This window comes from Equus quagga, chromosome 2 (genome assembly GCF_021613505.1).
Source record: "Equus quagga isolate Etosha38 chromosome 2, UCLA_HA_Equagga_1.0, whole genome shotgun sequence".
In the NCBI taxonomy this organism is placed as follows: Eukaryota; Metazoa; Chordata; class Mammalia; order Perissodactyla; family Equidae; genus Equus; species Equus quagga.
Window position 1 is genome coordinate 46,338,060 of NC_060268.1, and position 15,296 is coordinate 46,353,355.

At 34.4% G+C, this 15,296-nt stretch overlaps 1 protein-coding gene across 1 annotated transcript in view; it reads right to left on the minus strand.

Annotated features, from left to right (window-relative positions):
- The window catches only part of TRPM7 (transient receptor potential cation channel subfamily M member 7), a 110,309-nt gene that overhangs the window by 43,746 nt on the left and 51,267 nt on the right, over window positions 1–15,296 (minus strand). The window contains exons 12-17 of the mRNA XM_046652252.1: window positions 9,958–10,092; window positions 6,626–6,679; window positions 3,916–4,056; window positions 3,498–3,632; window positions 1,855–2,135; window positions 43–271 (exon numbers count right to left, since the gene is read on the minus strand). Coding sequence (XP_046508208.1) covers window positions 43–271; window positions 1,855–2,135; window positions 3,498–3,632; window positions 3,916–4,056; window positions 6,626–6,679; window positions 9,958–10,092 — 975 coding nt within the window. The remainder of the gene's footprint in view (window positions 1–42; window positions 272–1,854; window positions 2,136–3,497; window positions 3,633–3,915; window positions 4,057–6,625; window positions 6,680–9,957; window positions 10,093–15,296) is intronic.

The window sequence follows — 15,296 nt, forward strand, 5'->3', positions numbered from 1 at the left end:
ACCTAATCACACACTTTATGTAAAATTATTTCTAAGATATACCTTGTACCAGGAATTCTTCCTCATATTCAGCCTTCCCATCCACATATCAGATAACAACATTTGTGTACAGGTGTGGGCTACAAAAGGTCTAAGTCTTGAGGAAACTGCTAACTTAAGGCAGGTAGAATTACTCCAGTTTTTCAGTTCATAAGTGAGCAATTTCATAGCCATGGTTTCATCTTGTCTGAAGGACTGTTCTAGTAATTCAACCGCCAGTTGACCAAAATCACTATCAAAAGATACAAGCCAAAACATATTTGGATTACTAAACTGCAGTATTAAACCACTATACTTAAATTCATTCACAACACAAGTCCAGCTTTTAATATTTTCACACACACAGGTAACTGTGAGGCATTATAATCATAGCAGCTGTCTGTTTTCAGATATCTACTACTATGTGAAAATCACAAAATATTAAAACATGGCACATTAAGAACAAGACTGACTGGGGCCAGCCTGGTGGCACAGTGGTTAAGTCTGAGTGCTCCACTTTGGTGGCCTGTGGTTCGCAGGTTCAGATCCTGGGTGTGGACCTACCCACCACTCATCAAGCCCTGCTGTGGCAGCAACCCACATACAAAATAGAGGAAGACTGGCACAGATGTTAGCTCAGGGACAATCTTCCTCAAGCAAAAAGATGGGCAACAGATGTTAGCTCAGGGCCAATCTTCCTCCCCCAAAAAACCCACAAAGAAACAAAAACAAGATTGACTAAATAAATGACTTAATTAATTAAACAAAAAGAACAAGACTGAAAAGGTGACTGAGAGCACTTTCCTCTGGTTCTGGAAATAAACCTATATACTCTCCCAGGGAACCCAAACTGATAACGTTCAGATATCCTGTTGAAACAGTCTCTATCTAGTATTTCAAATGTAGAAAAAGGTTGGTACCCAGTAGAGAGGAAGAACAATGTGAACAGGGACTAACCTAATCATAAAAAATCTGAATCTTAAATCCCCAGTAAGTGATCATAGGATCTCTGCTTGAGTTATTTTCAGAAAAAACTCTTACTTTTTTCCAAAGACAGCCCATTTTGGGGAGGGATGTCCTATTCTCTATCATAAAGATTCCTACAAACTACCTTTCCAGTTTAACATTCTATTACTCCCCTAAGTAAACTGTAAACTTCTGTGAACTGTTTTATTCCTCTGTATATGTAATTCCACCATCTGAAATGCCTTTCCAGTTGAATTCATTTCCTGAGAACACAGCTCAAACCTCACTTTCTTCCTTTGCTTACCATGTCAGATGGAACCTTTCCTAATCTAATTGCTACTGTGTGCAATTATTAAACTGACTTTTGGCATTCCTTCTTTCTTGCTGAAATATGTAACCCTCAATTGCAAATATAATAATCTTTTTTACATGGATAGGCAGCAAAGTTTCTTTCTGAATTTTAAAAAACACCTAATATATTTAAAAAATCGGTTTTTCTTAATTATGCCAATAAAATTATCCATATATATCCCCACTTAGTGCATGGCACTATAACCTCCCCTAAACATAATCTATTTTGTATTTTTTTTTTTAAGGAAGATTAGCCCTGAGCTGACATCTGCTGTCAATCCTCCTCTTTTTTCTGAGGAAGACTGGCTCTGAGCTAACATCCGTGCCCATCTTCCTCTACTTTATATGTGGAATGCCTGCCACAGCATAGCTTGCTGAGCGGTGCCATGTCTGCACCCAGGATCCGAACTGGCAAACTCCGGGCCGCTGAAGGGGAACGTGCAAACTTAAGCACTGTGCCACCAGGCTGGCCCCTATTTTGTATTTTTAAAATGTTTCAAATGATAAAATATAACTTACTTGGAATACTGTTTCAATTCTTCAGAAGTATCATCTACAAGGTCACTCTGCTTTGCTTCATATGCCATTGAACGATAGATCTTACAGGCAACTAATGCCTTAGCCATTGATTCTTCACCATGCTGCCATAAAAAACGAGCCATCACCTGCCTCTTCATAAGGCAAGCCCAAATTAACAGTTCATTAAGTGGATAAGGAAAGCGCTTTGTTTCTGGATCATCAATATCTACAATTTCATCTTTGGTTCTTTTCTTCTTTCCTTCTTCCACAGTTGTATCAATCTTCAAGGGAAAATAAATTTTATAAGGCTCATTATAATGAGACCATATGACATTCATGACAGAATTTTTATAAAACCTTTTATGCTATTCTTTAACTTCACTTAACTGCAGAAATCAAAATAGTATAAATTTTATGTATTTGATATTTATCACAGCTCAAAATTCATTTCCGAAAAAAACTTTTGTAACAAAGTTTTCCAAGATTAAATAAAGGGCCTAAATATTTCAACTAATACCTGATAAAATGCAATTTTAATGAAACAAAAGTTTTGAGAGCCAGTCCTGATGGCCTAGCGGTTGAAGTTTGGCACACTCTGCTTCAGCAGCCCAAGGGTTCAGTTCCCGGGCATGGAACCACACCACTCGTTTGTAAGCAGCCATCCTATGGTGGTGGCTCACACTGAAGAACTAGAATATACAACTACGTACCAGGCCTTTGGGGAGAGAAAACAAAAAGAGAGGAAGACTGGCAACAGATGTCAGCTAAGGGTGAAATTTTCCCAGCAAAAAAAAAAAAGTTTTGATAACACCTTTGTCTTACATGTTGTTAATGAAGTAAAAACGGAATACAAGGAAGCAATTAAGCCTTTATCAAAAAATTATAAAAATTTGGGGGGCTGGCCCCATGGCGTAGTGGTTCAGTTCAGGTGCTCCACTTTGGCACCCCGGAGTTCACAGGTTTAGATCCTGGGCACAGACCCGAACACCATCCATCAAGTCATTCTGTGGTGGCGTCCCACATACAAAAAATGGAGGAAGACTGGGATAGACGTCAGCTCAAGGACAATGTTCCTCAAGCAAAAAGAGGAGGATTGATGGGGCCAGACCCCTGGCCAAGTGGTTAAGTGCGTGCGTTCCACTTTGGTGGCCCAGGGTTTCGCCGGTTTGGATCCTAGACACAAACCTATCACCTTCTCATCAAGCCATGCTGAGGTGGCAATCCACATAGCACAACTAGAAGGACCTGCAAGTAGAATACACAACTGTGTACTGGGGGCTTTGGGGAGAAGAATAAGAGATAAAAACAAAAAAGAAGACTGGCAACAGATGGTAGCTCAGGTGCCAATCTTAAAAAAAAAAAGAGAAAGAGGAGGATTGGCAACAGATTTTAGCTCAAGGCCAGTCTTCCTCACACGTAAACAAAAAAATACACTGGGTTGTTATAATAAGTAAATAAGAAAAATTTAGAATCATTAACTCACAATGAATATGTTTTGGTAAGGGAAAATGAAGAATTAAAGATATAACTAAAGCCAAAAAATAATTCTTACTAAAAAAAGTAGTTTTTTGTTTCATAATACTAAGTAATTTGGAAAGAACAAAATCCAAAATCCAGAAAGGGTAATATCTAAATAAATGTACCTTTGGTCGGTAGGGCTGTGCTGTTTTAATGAAATGATTATGTCTCATTCTTTCCTTTTTATCTGCCCTATTGCTGAAAGATTCATGACTCTTTCGTAACTGAGGAGTGCTGCTGGAGGTATTCCGGCCAGATCTCTGAAAATGAAAGCTTATTAGTTTTTCCAGATTTAAATATGCCGATATGTTATACAAATTCAAGAATCAATTTATGTATATACATGTATAAACGTGTGTATACACACAAAAAAAATATTTGTTTAGGATTTCAATTACAAAATATTTTTAAGTACTCTTAAGTGTAAATCTCATATTTTAAGACAATGCTACTTCCACCATTCTAATATAAGTAATTCTTAACTTTTAGTGTATGAGTTGACTTGAAAGCACATATACACACTTCCCCCAAAATATTACATACCCGATTATTTCCACCAAGACTATTATATATTAATCGAAAACGTTTCCGAGTGTAGGTGCATCTATAGGTTCCTCCCATAAGATATTCAATAACAAGTCCTATATCAATTAGAGTGATCTTATATCCTGGAGGAAGATTTCCCTGGAAACAAAACATTAGTTTTAAATAGACAGGATAGTATTTCTCAATATTTCCATGCCATGCCTAGAGATACACCTACTCTCCAAAATGACACATGTTTACTTGTTACAGGAAACGGGGGTTGCCAGCAGCTATCTTCATAGGAAAAGGGAGTGACTTGTTTTTCCATTTTCTTTTGTAAGAAGGGTTTCTGAAGTTTTGAAGTCTCAAAGGTGTGGCTGAGGACAGGAATACGGCTTACAGCAGGAAAATACTTTGATCTCTCCACTGCCCTAATCCTTCACACACAAAGGCAAAGAACTTCTAAGAGACAAGTATTCCATTTTCACTGTGGCACATATCATAAATTGCATTTTCCTGCAAAAATAAAGCTATACATGTTAATTATGTTTCCAGATGGGCCCATAAATACTTTTTAAGTATTTTTTAAACCAAAATTATATTGGCTATATTATAGGTTTCACAAGTTTTTATATCTCATCTAAGATTTAACTACCATTTGTAACACTGTTTAGAACTAAGCCTTCATTTTCCCAGGGCACCAATTTACAAATAAACTTTTAGAACATAAGCCATTTGTGAGTCTGGAAAGAGTCCCTGTTTCAGAATCAAACATGTGGTTAATTTCATTAAGTAATCTTAAAAGGGTTTAACTGTCAGACGATATATATATATATATTAACAAATTCTGCCCTCTTACCATCACCATTCTTTCCATTTCCCTAATTATAATTTCATGAACTTAAGACATTTTAAAATGCTTATACTTTTTATATTTTGGTTTCATCTGTGAAGTTTCTAATTTCTAGATAACTGTATTCTTTAAATCTCTGATTTAAGCATTAAGAAAAAATATATTTTCATCTTAAATGCAAGACCTTTGTTATTTTATCTTAAGCAACCTCAAATAATGCTTTATGATTGAGGATGTCATGTGTGATATTTTTAATTTCATTTTTTAAAACATCTGACAAATACCATTATGATATGAGCCCACTTGAATGGGAAATATTTAATGAAAATAATGTGAGTTATCTAAAAAAATCATGATTAGAAATTTCTCAAACTATACAAATAACTCTTACAAAACTCTACTAATCTGAATCAGCAAATATTCAATTACTGCCCAAAACTATTTTAGGATTTTTCACTTATGGAAATACAAAAATTTGGCTTATTATTATACCACACCAATGTAAAAGTAGTCAATATACACCAAATCTCACATTTGTTTCCAGAATTAACTATCGTTCTTTCTGTTAACCCACATAAGTAAATAATAATGTAAATGTGTTTTAGAAACCCCTGGACTGAAGATCTCCTCCATTACTCAAGATTTCTGGGAAGAAACAAAAAATAGCTTTTTTATTTAAACAAAAAAAAATTAATATGAAATGTCCAGAATAGGCAAATCCATAGAGATAGTAAATTAACAGCTGCCTAGGGTGGCACACAGAGGCAAGGAGTAGACAAGGAGCAGGAATGGGGAGGGAATGCTAATGGACACAGGGTTACTTTCTAGGGTATTGTCAATATTATAAAATTAGATGGTGGTGATGGTTGCAAAACTCTGTAACTATACAAAAAGCCGCTGAACTATACACTTTAAATGGATGAATTTTATGGTATGTGAAATACACTTCAACAAAGCTATAAAGAAAAGCACATGCAAAAAAATCGAATCAGAGAAAATCTTTTTTAAGTATAATAAAGTCTAAGTTCTTCCTACGGGATGCTAGTTTAGTAATAAATAATTTATAAAACTCAGAAAACTAAAACAAAAATGACATTTCTATCTTTTAGTAGTACACACCCTTAATGGCAAGTAAAACTTTGAAAAAAATTCTAGAAAGAAAGCATTTTAGTTCAGAAACTTAAAAAATATTTAAATTAATTAAATATGAATATCTTTTCAACAAGGAAAATGAAACTATTGGATACCAATAATTTAAATGACTATAAAACTTTTAATAAATGTTTAAAACTATTAATTCACTAAGAATCTCAATAGAAGAGAAGAGGACTATCAGTGGATCAAATTTAGTCACCACAGAATGGCTTTAGACCATATGACAGTGCTATATATTCAGCCACTACCAATACTGGATATTAAAAAGAGAGAGAGGGAGCATGCACAAGCACGCACATTTCAGGATTTTTATTGGCAAAATCTGCCATGAAGATCACCACCCGGTGTTTCTCTTAACATCCTTATTCAATGTCTGTTACATGCCCAGAGAACAAATTTCTGAACACAGAGAACGAAGATACACTTTATCAATGATCTTCCTTTTTGGACCAACAAACATTATGAAATTCATCACACTCTATCTCGGGTAACTAGAAGTTCAGGAAACTTGTTCTTCATTTCACAAACTTTCCTTTTTCTTGATTTCTGATATACTATGCTTTTTACTTCTATATTACCAAAATTTAGCCCTTACTTTACCTTGTTCTAAAAAATGTCACTTTATTGCTATTTTTAAGATGTATTTAAATGCTTTCTGGAAACAGATAAAGTATACATGATCTTTTAAAATAACATTTTTTGAAAATAAAAATGTCATACCTGTTTGACGTCTCGAACAAGATGAAATAGCATTGGATTAGTTGGACCTTGTTTCTTTCAGGAGAAAAAAATTAAACTATTATTTTTCTCCTAAAATAACTTTCCTTTTTGTTACTTATAGGATTTTTATAGACCTTCTTCAACAAATTATATTGTTTTTAAGTAAATAAGTTCTTTTCATAAAATGGAACAAAGAAAAAGATATAACCATTTCATACAGTCATGGTTACCTTCAACAAGATGTATAATTTCTTATGTTCTTACATTTTTACTCATGTAAAAACATGTAAAAACTTTATTTTCTAAAAGTCATGCAAATACTGCAGGCTTCACAATTATATCTTAAATTTAATTTACATTTCTTTCATTGATAATGGAAGTGAACATTCTCTTGTTAAAATGTCTGTAACTCTGTTTCCGCCACCACTAATCATCAAGTTCTATCAATACTTTATTTTGGGTAACAAACTTTTAACATTTATATATGCCATCTTTTCCCTATTATCTTACTTCCATTTATGTATACTATTAAAGTAGACTAAACACAAGTTTCATTTTTACAGTAGTCTTATTTTGATGGTATCTTGTATTTTGAAAAAATATCCAGGAGTATATCTCCCCCCATCAAGACTGAGGTAAATGGGCCAGAAATGTGTTCTTCTAAACTTTGTAGACAGCACTATGACCCATCTGAAATTTACTGCAATGAATTCTATGCAGCACAAATCAAGATTTATTTTCAATATCTTAAATCTATTGTTTAAAAGAAATAGAAAATGGGATTGTTCTCCCGCCATTGAGTTATTGTTCATTTTTTATGAGAGGTTATTATAGTAATCAATTCGATCTCCTTTTCCATTTTGATCACATACTTGGTAATACATTTCCAAATCTATCTGGTAAACCTATTTCTTTGAAAACAGTATTATTTTATTTTGTTTGATATTCTTGGCTTTCAAATTCTATTTGAACATGACTTCAAAGATGACTATAACTGATATTACACATAAACTGTATTTTATACAGACTTTGCTCTGTCTTCTTTTTATAATATTTAGTCTATCCGCTCAGGAGCTAAGTTCTCTATACCCATTCTCGCCCATGTTAACTTTTAAAAAATAAATGTGTCTTCTAAATTAATATGAAGTATTTCATTATTTTTTAGGTAATAGGAAGTTTCACTGTATTTTCTCTAACAATATATAATCACATAGAAATGCAATTTTTGGAATTCTAATTTATCTTAATCCATTAATGTTTATTCATTAAATAAAACTTCTTAGCATAAAATAGATTAACTTTAAAGACACCAATTCTCAAAGTGTGGACAGGGGACCCAGCAGGCCCCCAAAACCTTTCCAGGAGGTCTGTGAGATCAAAAGTATTTTCAGAATCATGTTAAGATGTTATTTGCATTTTTTCATTCTCATTCTTTCAGTGTTCAGTGGAGTTTTCCAGAGGCTTCCTGACGTGATATTGTGAGATTAAATTCATAAACAAATATTAGCTGCCTTCTACGAAGCCAGACATAAAAGAGATTCATAAAACCATAAAACTATTCTACTCTCCTCACCAATTTTTTTTGTTTTCTTGAAAAATGTTATGTTAATATGTAATGGATTTATTATTGTTACTAAAACAGAAATGAACAAATATCTTTAAAATTTCTTAGTTTTACCCTCTAATATGGTAAATATCAACACACATAAACAAAACCTCTTTAGAACGGCTCTTCGAAGCCCTCAACAATTTTTATGTAATAGGACCCTGATACCAAGAAGTTTGAGAACCACTGCTTTACCTTAAACTTTAAAAAATGTTATCCATAATTGATGCTGACAGTAACTATTCTCTAATAACTTTGAGTTACACAATTAAAAAAATTACTTGCCTTGCTAATGCGATCAATTTTTTTTATTGTTTTATATTTGCTTTACATTTCAGGGATAAACCTTACTTCAGCACAATGAATAATCCTTTTAAGTTTTACATCTGTTTGCTAGAGACAGCAGAACACCAACAAAGTTCAATGTAACTGTGCTAGACACTATTAAAGGAAAAAAAATGGGGGAAAATAAAGACATAATCTCTACTCAAAAGAAATTTACACTCCACAGGGGAAGATATAATGGTACTAAAATAACTATGCCACTGGGCTTCATGGAGTCAGTGGAATGGCTCTAAACAATGAACAAAATTTCAGTCAGTGGGGAGTAGTTGGAAAAAAAAAACCCAACCAACACTGCATAAAGAGCAAATGCTTTTTTTAAAAAGTTTATATTTTTGGGAAATAGTAGGTACAATGCAGTTGAAACAACTAGTTTGGGGGGATGAAGGTGGGAATAAAAAGGCCAAGTGAGAGAGGCAAAATTTCAAAGTTTCAAAAGCTGGAGAGCTTTTTTGGGTTATTATTCTATACACATTGGGGAGCCATCAAAAATTCTTAAAACTGTGGAAAGATATGATAAAATACATGATTATAAGAACAAATTAAAGAATGATTTGAACAAAGACTGGACAAGGAGAGTAGATTACTGAAGCAGTAGAGGCTAAAAATGATTGAGTAGTACAAAGTAATTAGGAATGAATAGGAAGAGATGAGTAGATAGAAACTGTTGAATGAATGGACACAGCTTTGCAGAGAAGTCACAGGGAGAAAGCTAGGATTCACTTATAGTGCTCCTCAAAGTATAGCTCAATCAAATTCATGTTTGTAACATGGAAAACCACATAAGAAGGGTAGTATTTACCCCCTCAACTGCTAGTGATATGAAATTTGAAATAAAATGAAAAAAGGCTCTGTGAAGGGAATGAGTTATTAGGAGCTCTTTAGAAGAAAAATGAAAAACAGTATTCTAAGTAAAAGGGGGACACCATAAGGTCAAAATTATGAATGTAAAAAACAAAAAGGAGCAAAAAAAAAAAAAAAAAAAAAGCAGTATGTAATTTCTCCATTAGGCAAAGGAGTCAAAAGAAATTTGGTGTAACAAATGACCACCAAGAAAAAAAGAAAAAAGAAAGAAATATAACGACTCTAAATTTAGGAGTTGATCCTATAGTTTTAAAAACCGGTGAGGGGAGTAAAAGGGAGACAGGGTTGTTAACATTATATTTCCTTCCTATGTGGTTATGGTGACAGGGGAGGTCTCCAGAAACAGGGAGAGGGTTTCAGACTGTCATATAACCAACATACTAAGAATGGCTATAATTTTTCCATGTAATTTAGGAAGGCATTAAAGGTTTTACTAATAGAACTGGATATGTTCAGGTAAAATAAATACTTCCCAAAGATGATAAATCTTAGTAAACAAAGAATTTTAACATACACTTACCGTGTTATAAAGTTCTTCCAGTCTAGGAATGGTAAGGAATTTATGCATGCTTACTCCATTTTCAATAAGAAGTTTTACAAATGCAACTCTATCCATTACAAGAGCATCAAGCATAGCTTGTTCCAAGGATCCAACCTAAAAGAGAACCAAAATTAATAAATATGTTTTGCACATTCTAACAGTTCTAAATGTTGTCTATACAAACAGTTCTAAATGTAACTCCTTAGGATTTACAAATATTTGTTCCTAAACAGCTTTAGAAAAAAATTAAAAAGATGCAAAATAGTAAAAGGCTAAGACCTAAGGTATATACGGAATATATGAAAAGACCTCTCTAGAGCAGCATTCCCCAAAGAACAGTCCATAAACGTTATTTCTGTAGACGAGCAGGTGTTTTCCCATGGGGGAAAAAATAAGAAAGAAGTCATCATCAAGTACATTTTGGGGGAAAAATACCTTAGGGCAATGGTTCTCAATGTTTAGAAAAGGTTTTTCGGAGGGATCCTTTCAGTAATTAGCGGACATTACTAATATTTAATGGGTACGGTCAAAGGATACCAGAAATCATGTAACGTACCAGATAATGACACTCTAAAAGGAACTGTCCCACATCTCACACAACTTTACATTATCCTGCTAAATGCTCACAAGTGAAAATCCAGTAATTTTGCTTTACATATAAACACAAAAGTAGTGTCGTGGTTTGTTCTACAACGAACTTTCCAAAAATACACAATCATAAGTCAGCCAAGATTGTAGTTTTTTTTTCAAAAAAACTTTAATTATTCATCAGTAGAGAAAAATCACATCTCTTAACAGCAATATAACCTGTGCCATTTGAGTTTAATATAACATATGTATATCAGTCAGCATTTGTAGCTGTCCCTTTTTAAGTTTTTAAAGACTTTTATAGACTTCAACAGACTTCAAATCAAATACTGTTAAATTAGTGGAGATATAAGGGTTTCACTGAATATCACTAATAAAGGTTATTTGATTAATAGAATATTAATATATTTAATATTATTTTAATAATATCCTATTATTGCTTTTGTATATTTTTAATATTTTGGTACCATATGGTCAAAAAAACTTCTCTGGTGAAAATCGATACTGAAATCATTGGGGTTTTTTACCTGTTGTTTTTCAATCTTATTCTGATTCTGTCTTCAGAAGTTTATCACACAACTATACAACTTCTCTACAGCAGCTTTTATTACCATTTCTTTCTCCCATCTATCCTCTATTTCTATCAGTTAGCAAAGCATATGGTCTCCAAGATCTTTTTAAGTACCATCATGTGTTGCTTAACAACAGGGATACATTCTGAGAAATGTTGTTAGGTGATTTTGTCCTTGCGTGAACAACACAGAGTGCACTTACACAAATCTAAATGGTATAGCCTACTACACACCTAGGCGATACGGTACTAATCTTATGGGACCATCGTCATCTATTCGGTCTGTTGTCAACTGAAACATCGTTATGTGGCGCATGACTGTACAAAGACTAAATGCATGCCTTATATATAATAGGATTTCAAGATGGAAGATACATTTTCTGTGATATTTTTCACCACCCAGTTCTATGTCATAACTTTGACACTGCACTTAAAATAAGGCCCAACTAATTTATAAGAATGCAATATTGACTTTTTCTCATATTAACAGCCTGCAATTTATCATGGCACATTATTCCTATTTTAGTTAAGATTATTTCATTCTTTCTCTTATCACATACAAATAATTCTGATGTTATTACTTATTCTAACATTAACAACTTTTACTCTATTTCTCACTTGGTCCTCTCTCTGCTCTTTTCTTGTCCTATACTTTAAGCGGTGTTTTTCTGCTCCTCATTTATCAACAACATTCCTGCATTAGTTTGCACTCACAACTAGCAGCATTTACAGTGATTCTGTGAAAAGTTAAATGCAAGCATCTGATTACTTATGTCTTTTATATGTTGCCATTCTTGAGAATCTTCATACTGAAATATCTATTGTTATTATAAATCACTTTTTTCTCTGTTTTTATTATAATAAGGGTATTATACTTTTTAACAAAAAAATTTGTGCAGTAATTTTTATCAAATTTCATTTTTGTATAATAAAAAGGGGCATAACGGGGCTGGCCCAGTGGTGCAGTGGTTAAGTTCGTATATTCCAATTCTCTGCGGCCTGGGGTTCGCCAGTTAGGCTCCCGGGTGCGGACATGGCACGGCTTGGCAAAAGCCATGCTCTGGTAGGCATCCCACGTATAAAGTAGAGGAAGATGGGCATGGATGTTAGCTCAGGGCCGATCTTCCTCAGCAAAAAGAGGAGGATTGGCAGTAGTTACCTCAGGGCTAATCTGCCTCAAAATAAATAAATAAAAATTAAAAGGGGAAACAACAAAATTTTCCTTTTAAAAAATAAAGTGTTCACAATGGAATACTACTCAGCCATAAAAAAGACAAAATTGGCCCATTCGCAGCAATGTGGATGGACCTCGAGGGTATTATGTTAAGCGAAATAAACCAGTCAGAGAAAGACGAACTCTATATGACTCCACTCATAGGTGGAAGTTAACATATTGACAAGGAGATCTGATCGGTGGTTACCGGGGAAAAGGGGGGGTGGGGAGAGGGCACAAAGGGGGAAGAGGTGTACCCACAACATGACTAACAATAATGTACAACTGAAATCTCACAAAGTTGTAATCTATCATAACATTAATAAAAAAAGAAAAAAAAAAAAAAAAAGCAAGTGTTCAGGGCCGGTCCTGTGGAGGAGTGGTTGAGTTCACATGCTCTGCTTCAGCAGCGCAGGATTCGCAGGTTTAGATCCCAGGTGTGGACCTACATCAACGCTCATCAAGCCATGGTGTGGCAGGTGTCCCACATACAAAATGGAGGAATACTGGCACAGATGTTAGCTCAGTGACAATCTTCCTCAAGCAAAAAGAGGAGGACTGGCAACAGATATTAGCTCAGGGCCAATTTCCCTCACAAGAAACAAGAAAAGAAGTGTTCTAGCTGATGGAGTTTATAACCAGTGCCCTAGAACAGCAAAGTATGACAAAATTTTCCTATCTGAGAAAAAAAGATTTAAAAAAACTATCTGCTTTGAAAGCAGCATTTCTTCATACACTCAGTGCATATCAAACTAACAATCAACAGGAAAAAAAGTAAAACAATTGTCCACAAACTCTATGTTTAGCATGAAAGAAGCATAAAGTCAAACAGATAACATCGTGCAGAACAAATCCATGAGATAAACCACATATACATAGAAGATAAAGGCTTTTTCCAAGACTTTGATCTCAGGAGAGCAAAAATCCAATGAAATTATTCAAGGGAATAAAAGGTTGGTTTACTGGAGTAGTTCTACCACAGCTGATTAACATCAATTCCTTCCTCCGTAGCCCTGTAAGAGGGTAAGTGACTAAATCGTTTTTTAAAATTATGATTTAGATAACACAATCCCATGGTTAAAAGAAAAAACATTAAGTCCCACAAAATAGTATAAAATAAAATGTTCTCTCCTCTGGCCCTCATCTCTGCAGACATATCCCATATTAACAGTTCCAGAATGGTTCTATGTCCATACAGTGCACACAGATATGCATGAATGTGTGTGCGTTCATAAACAGAATTTGCCACAATTAAGATCATGCTCTGCATATTTTTCTGCAATTTGCTGTTTACATTATGTAGACAGAAATGACATGCTCATCCTCTGTAAAGGTTGGACAATACACCAAGGTATGGATGAACAGTTAATTTACCCAGCCTCCTACTGATTCAGACATGGAACAAAAATTTGTTAAGCACTTACTATGTGCCAGGCTGTGAATACAGCAGTGAACAAAATTGAAAAATATTCTTGCTTTCATAAATTTACTTTCTAGGAGCAGAGGGATAAACAAATAAACAGCTAAAATATATGGTTTAACAGATGATGATAAGTGAGATGATGATATATGAGGAAAAAATCGGCAGAGAAGAACACAGAAAATGCTATCATAGAGGGCTATTAAAATAGGATAGACAGCAAAAGCCTAAAGGAAGGGGAGACATTTGGTTAGAAGACAGAAAGAGAAGAAGAAGCAAGCCTAGGTAGGCACCTAAGAAAAGTTTCAGATAGAGAAGAGAGCAAGGCATGAATTCCAGAGATATGAGCATTCTTGATGTGCTCTAAGAACAGTAAAATAGTTACCTTGGCTACATAAAAGAGAATAAAGGGGATAGTGGTGAGTAATGGGGCAGATGATATAAAGCGTCACAGGCCATCATAAGGGCTCTGGATTGTGCTCTGGGTAAACATGACGTGATCCATCTTCTGTCCGCAAAATGAGAGGAAAAATGAAAGTGAGAAAACCCAACAGTATGATACTAAAACAATACAGAAGGGTGACAGTAGACTGGACAAGGATGATAAAATCTGGTATTTTGAAAGTAGATTTGAAAAGATTTACAAATGGAATTGGACTGGAATATACGAGAAAGAGAAAAGTAAAAAATGACAATAATAAGGTTTCTTGTCTCAGAAACTGGGAAGAGGTTGTTGCCATTTAGTAAGAAGAGGAAGACTGCAGAAGAAACTGGTCTAAACATCCAAGAGAATGTTGTAATGAGAGCACTATTTCCTTTTATTTTGTTTTTTTAAGCTTTGGATCCCCTCTTCACCCATTTCTCCCACCCTCCACTCCCAGCCTCTGGCAACCACCAATCCATTCTATTCTCTGTATCTATGAGCTTGATTTTTTTTTTAATTCCACATACAGTCATGCATCACTTAACAATGGGGATATATTCTGAGAAACGCATTGTTAGGTAATTTCATTGTTGTGCAAACATCATAGAGCATACTTACACAAACACAGACTATATAGTACTAATCTCATGGGACTACCATCGTATATGCAGTCCATCGTTGATTAACATGTCATTATGTGGCGCATGACTAGGTAAGAGAGATCATTTGGCATTTGTCTTTTTCTGTCTGATTTATTTCACTCAGCACAATGGCCTCGAAATACAACCATGTTGTCACAAATGGCAAGATTTCATTCTTTCCTATGTCTAAATAATATTCTGTTGTGTATATATACCACAATTGCTTTATCCATTCATCCGCTAATGGACACTTAGGTTGTTTCCATAGCTTGGCTACAGTAAATAATGCTGCAACGAACATGGGGGTGGCAAGGATCTTTTTTGAGTTAGTGTTTTTATTTTCTTCAGATAAACACCCAGAAGTGAAATTGCTGGATCATATGGTAGTTCTAGTTTTAATTTTTTGAGGAAACTCCATATTGTTTTCCATAGTGGCTGCACCAATTTACATTCTCACCAAT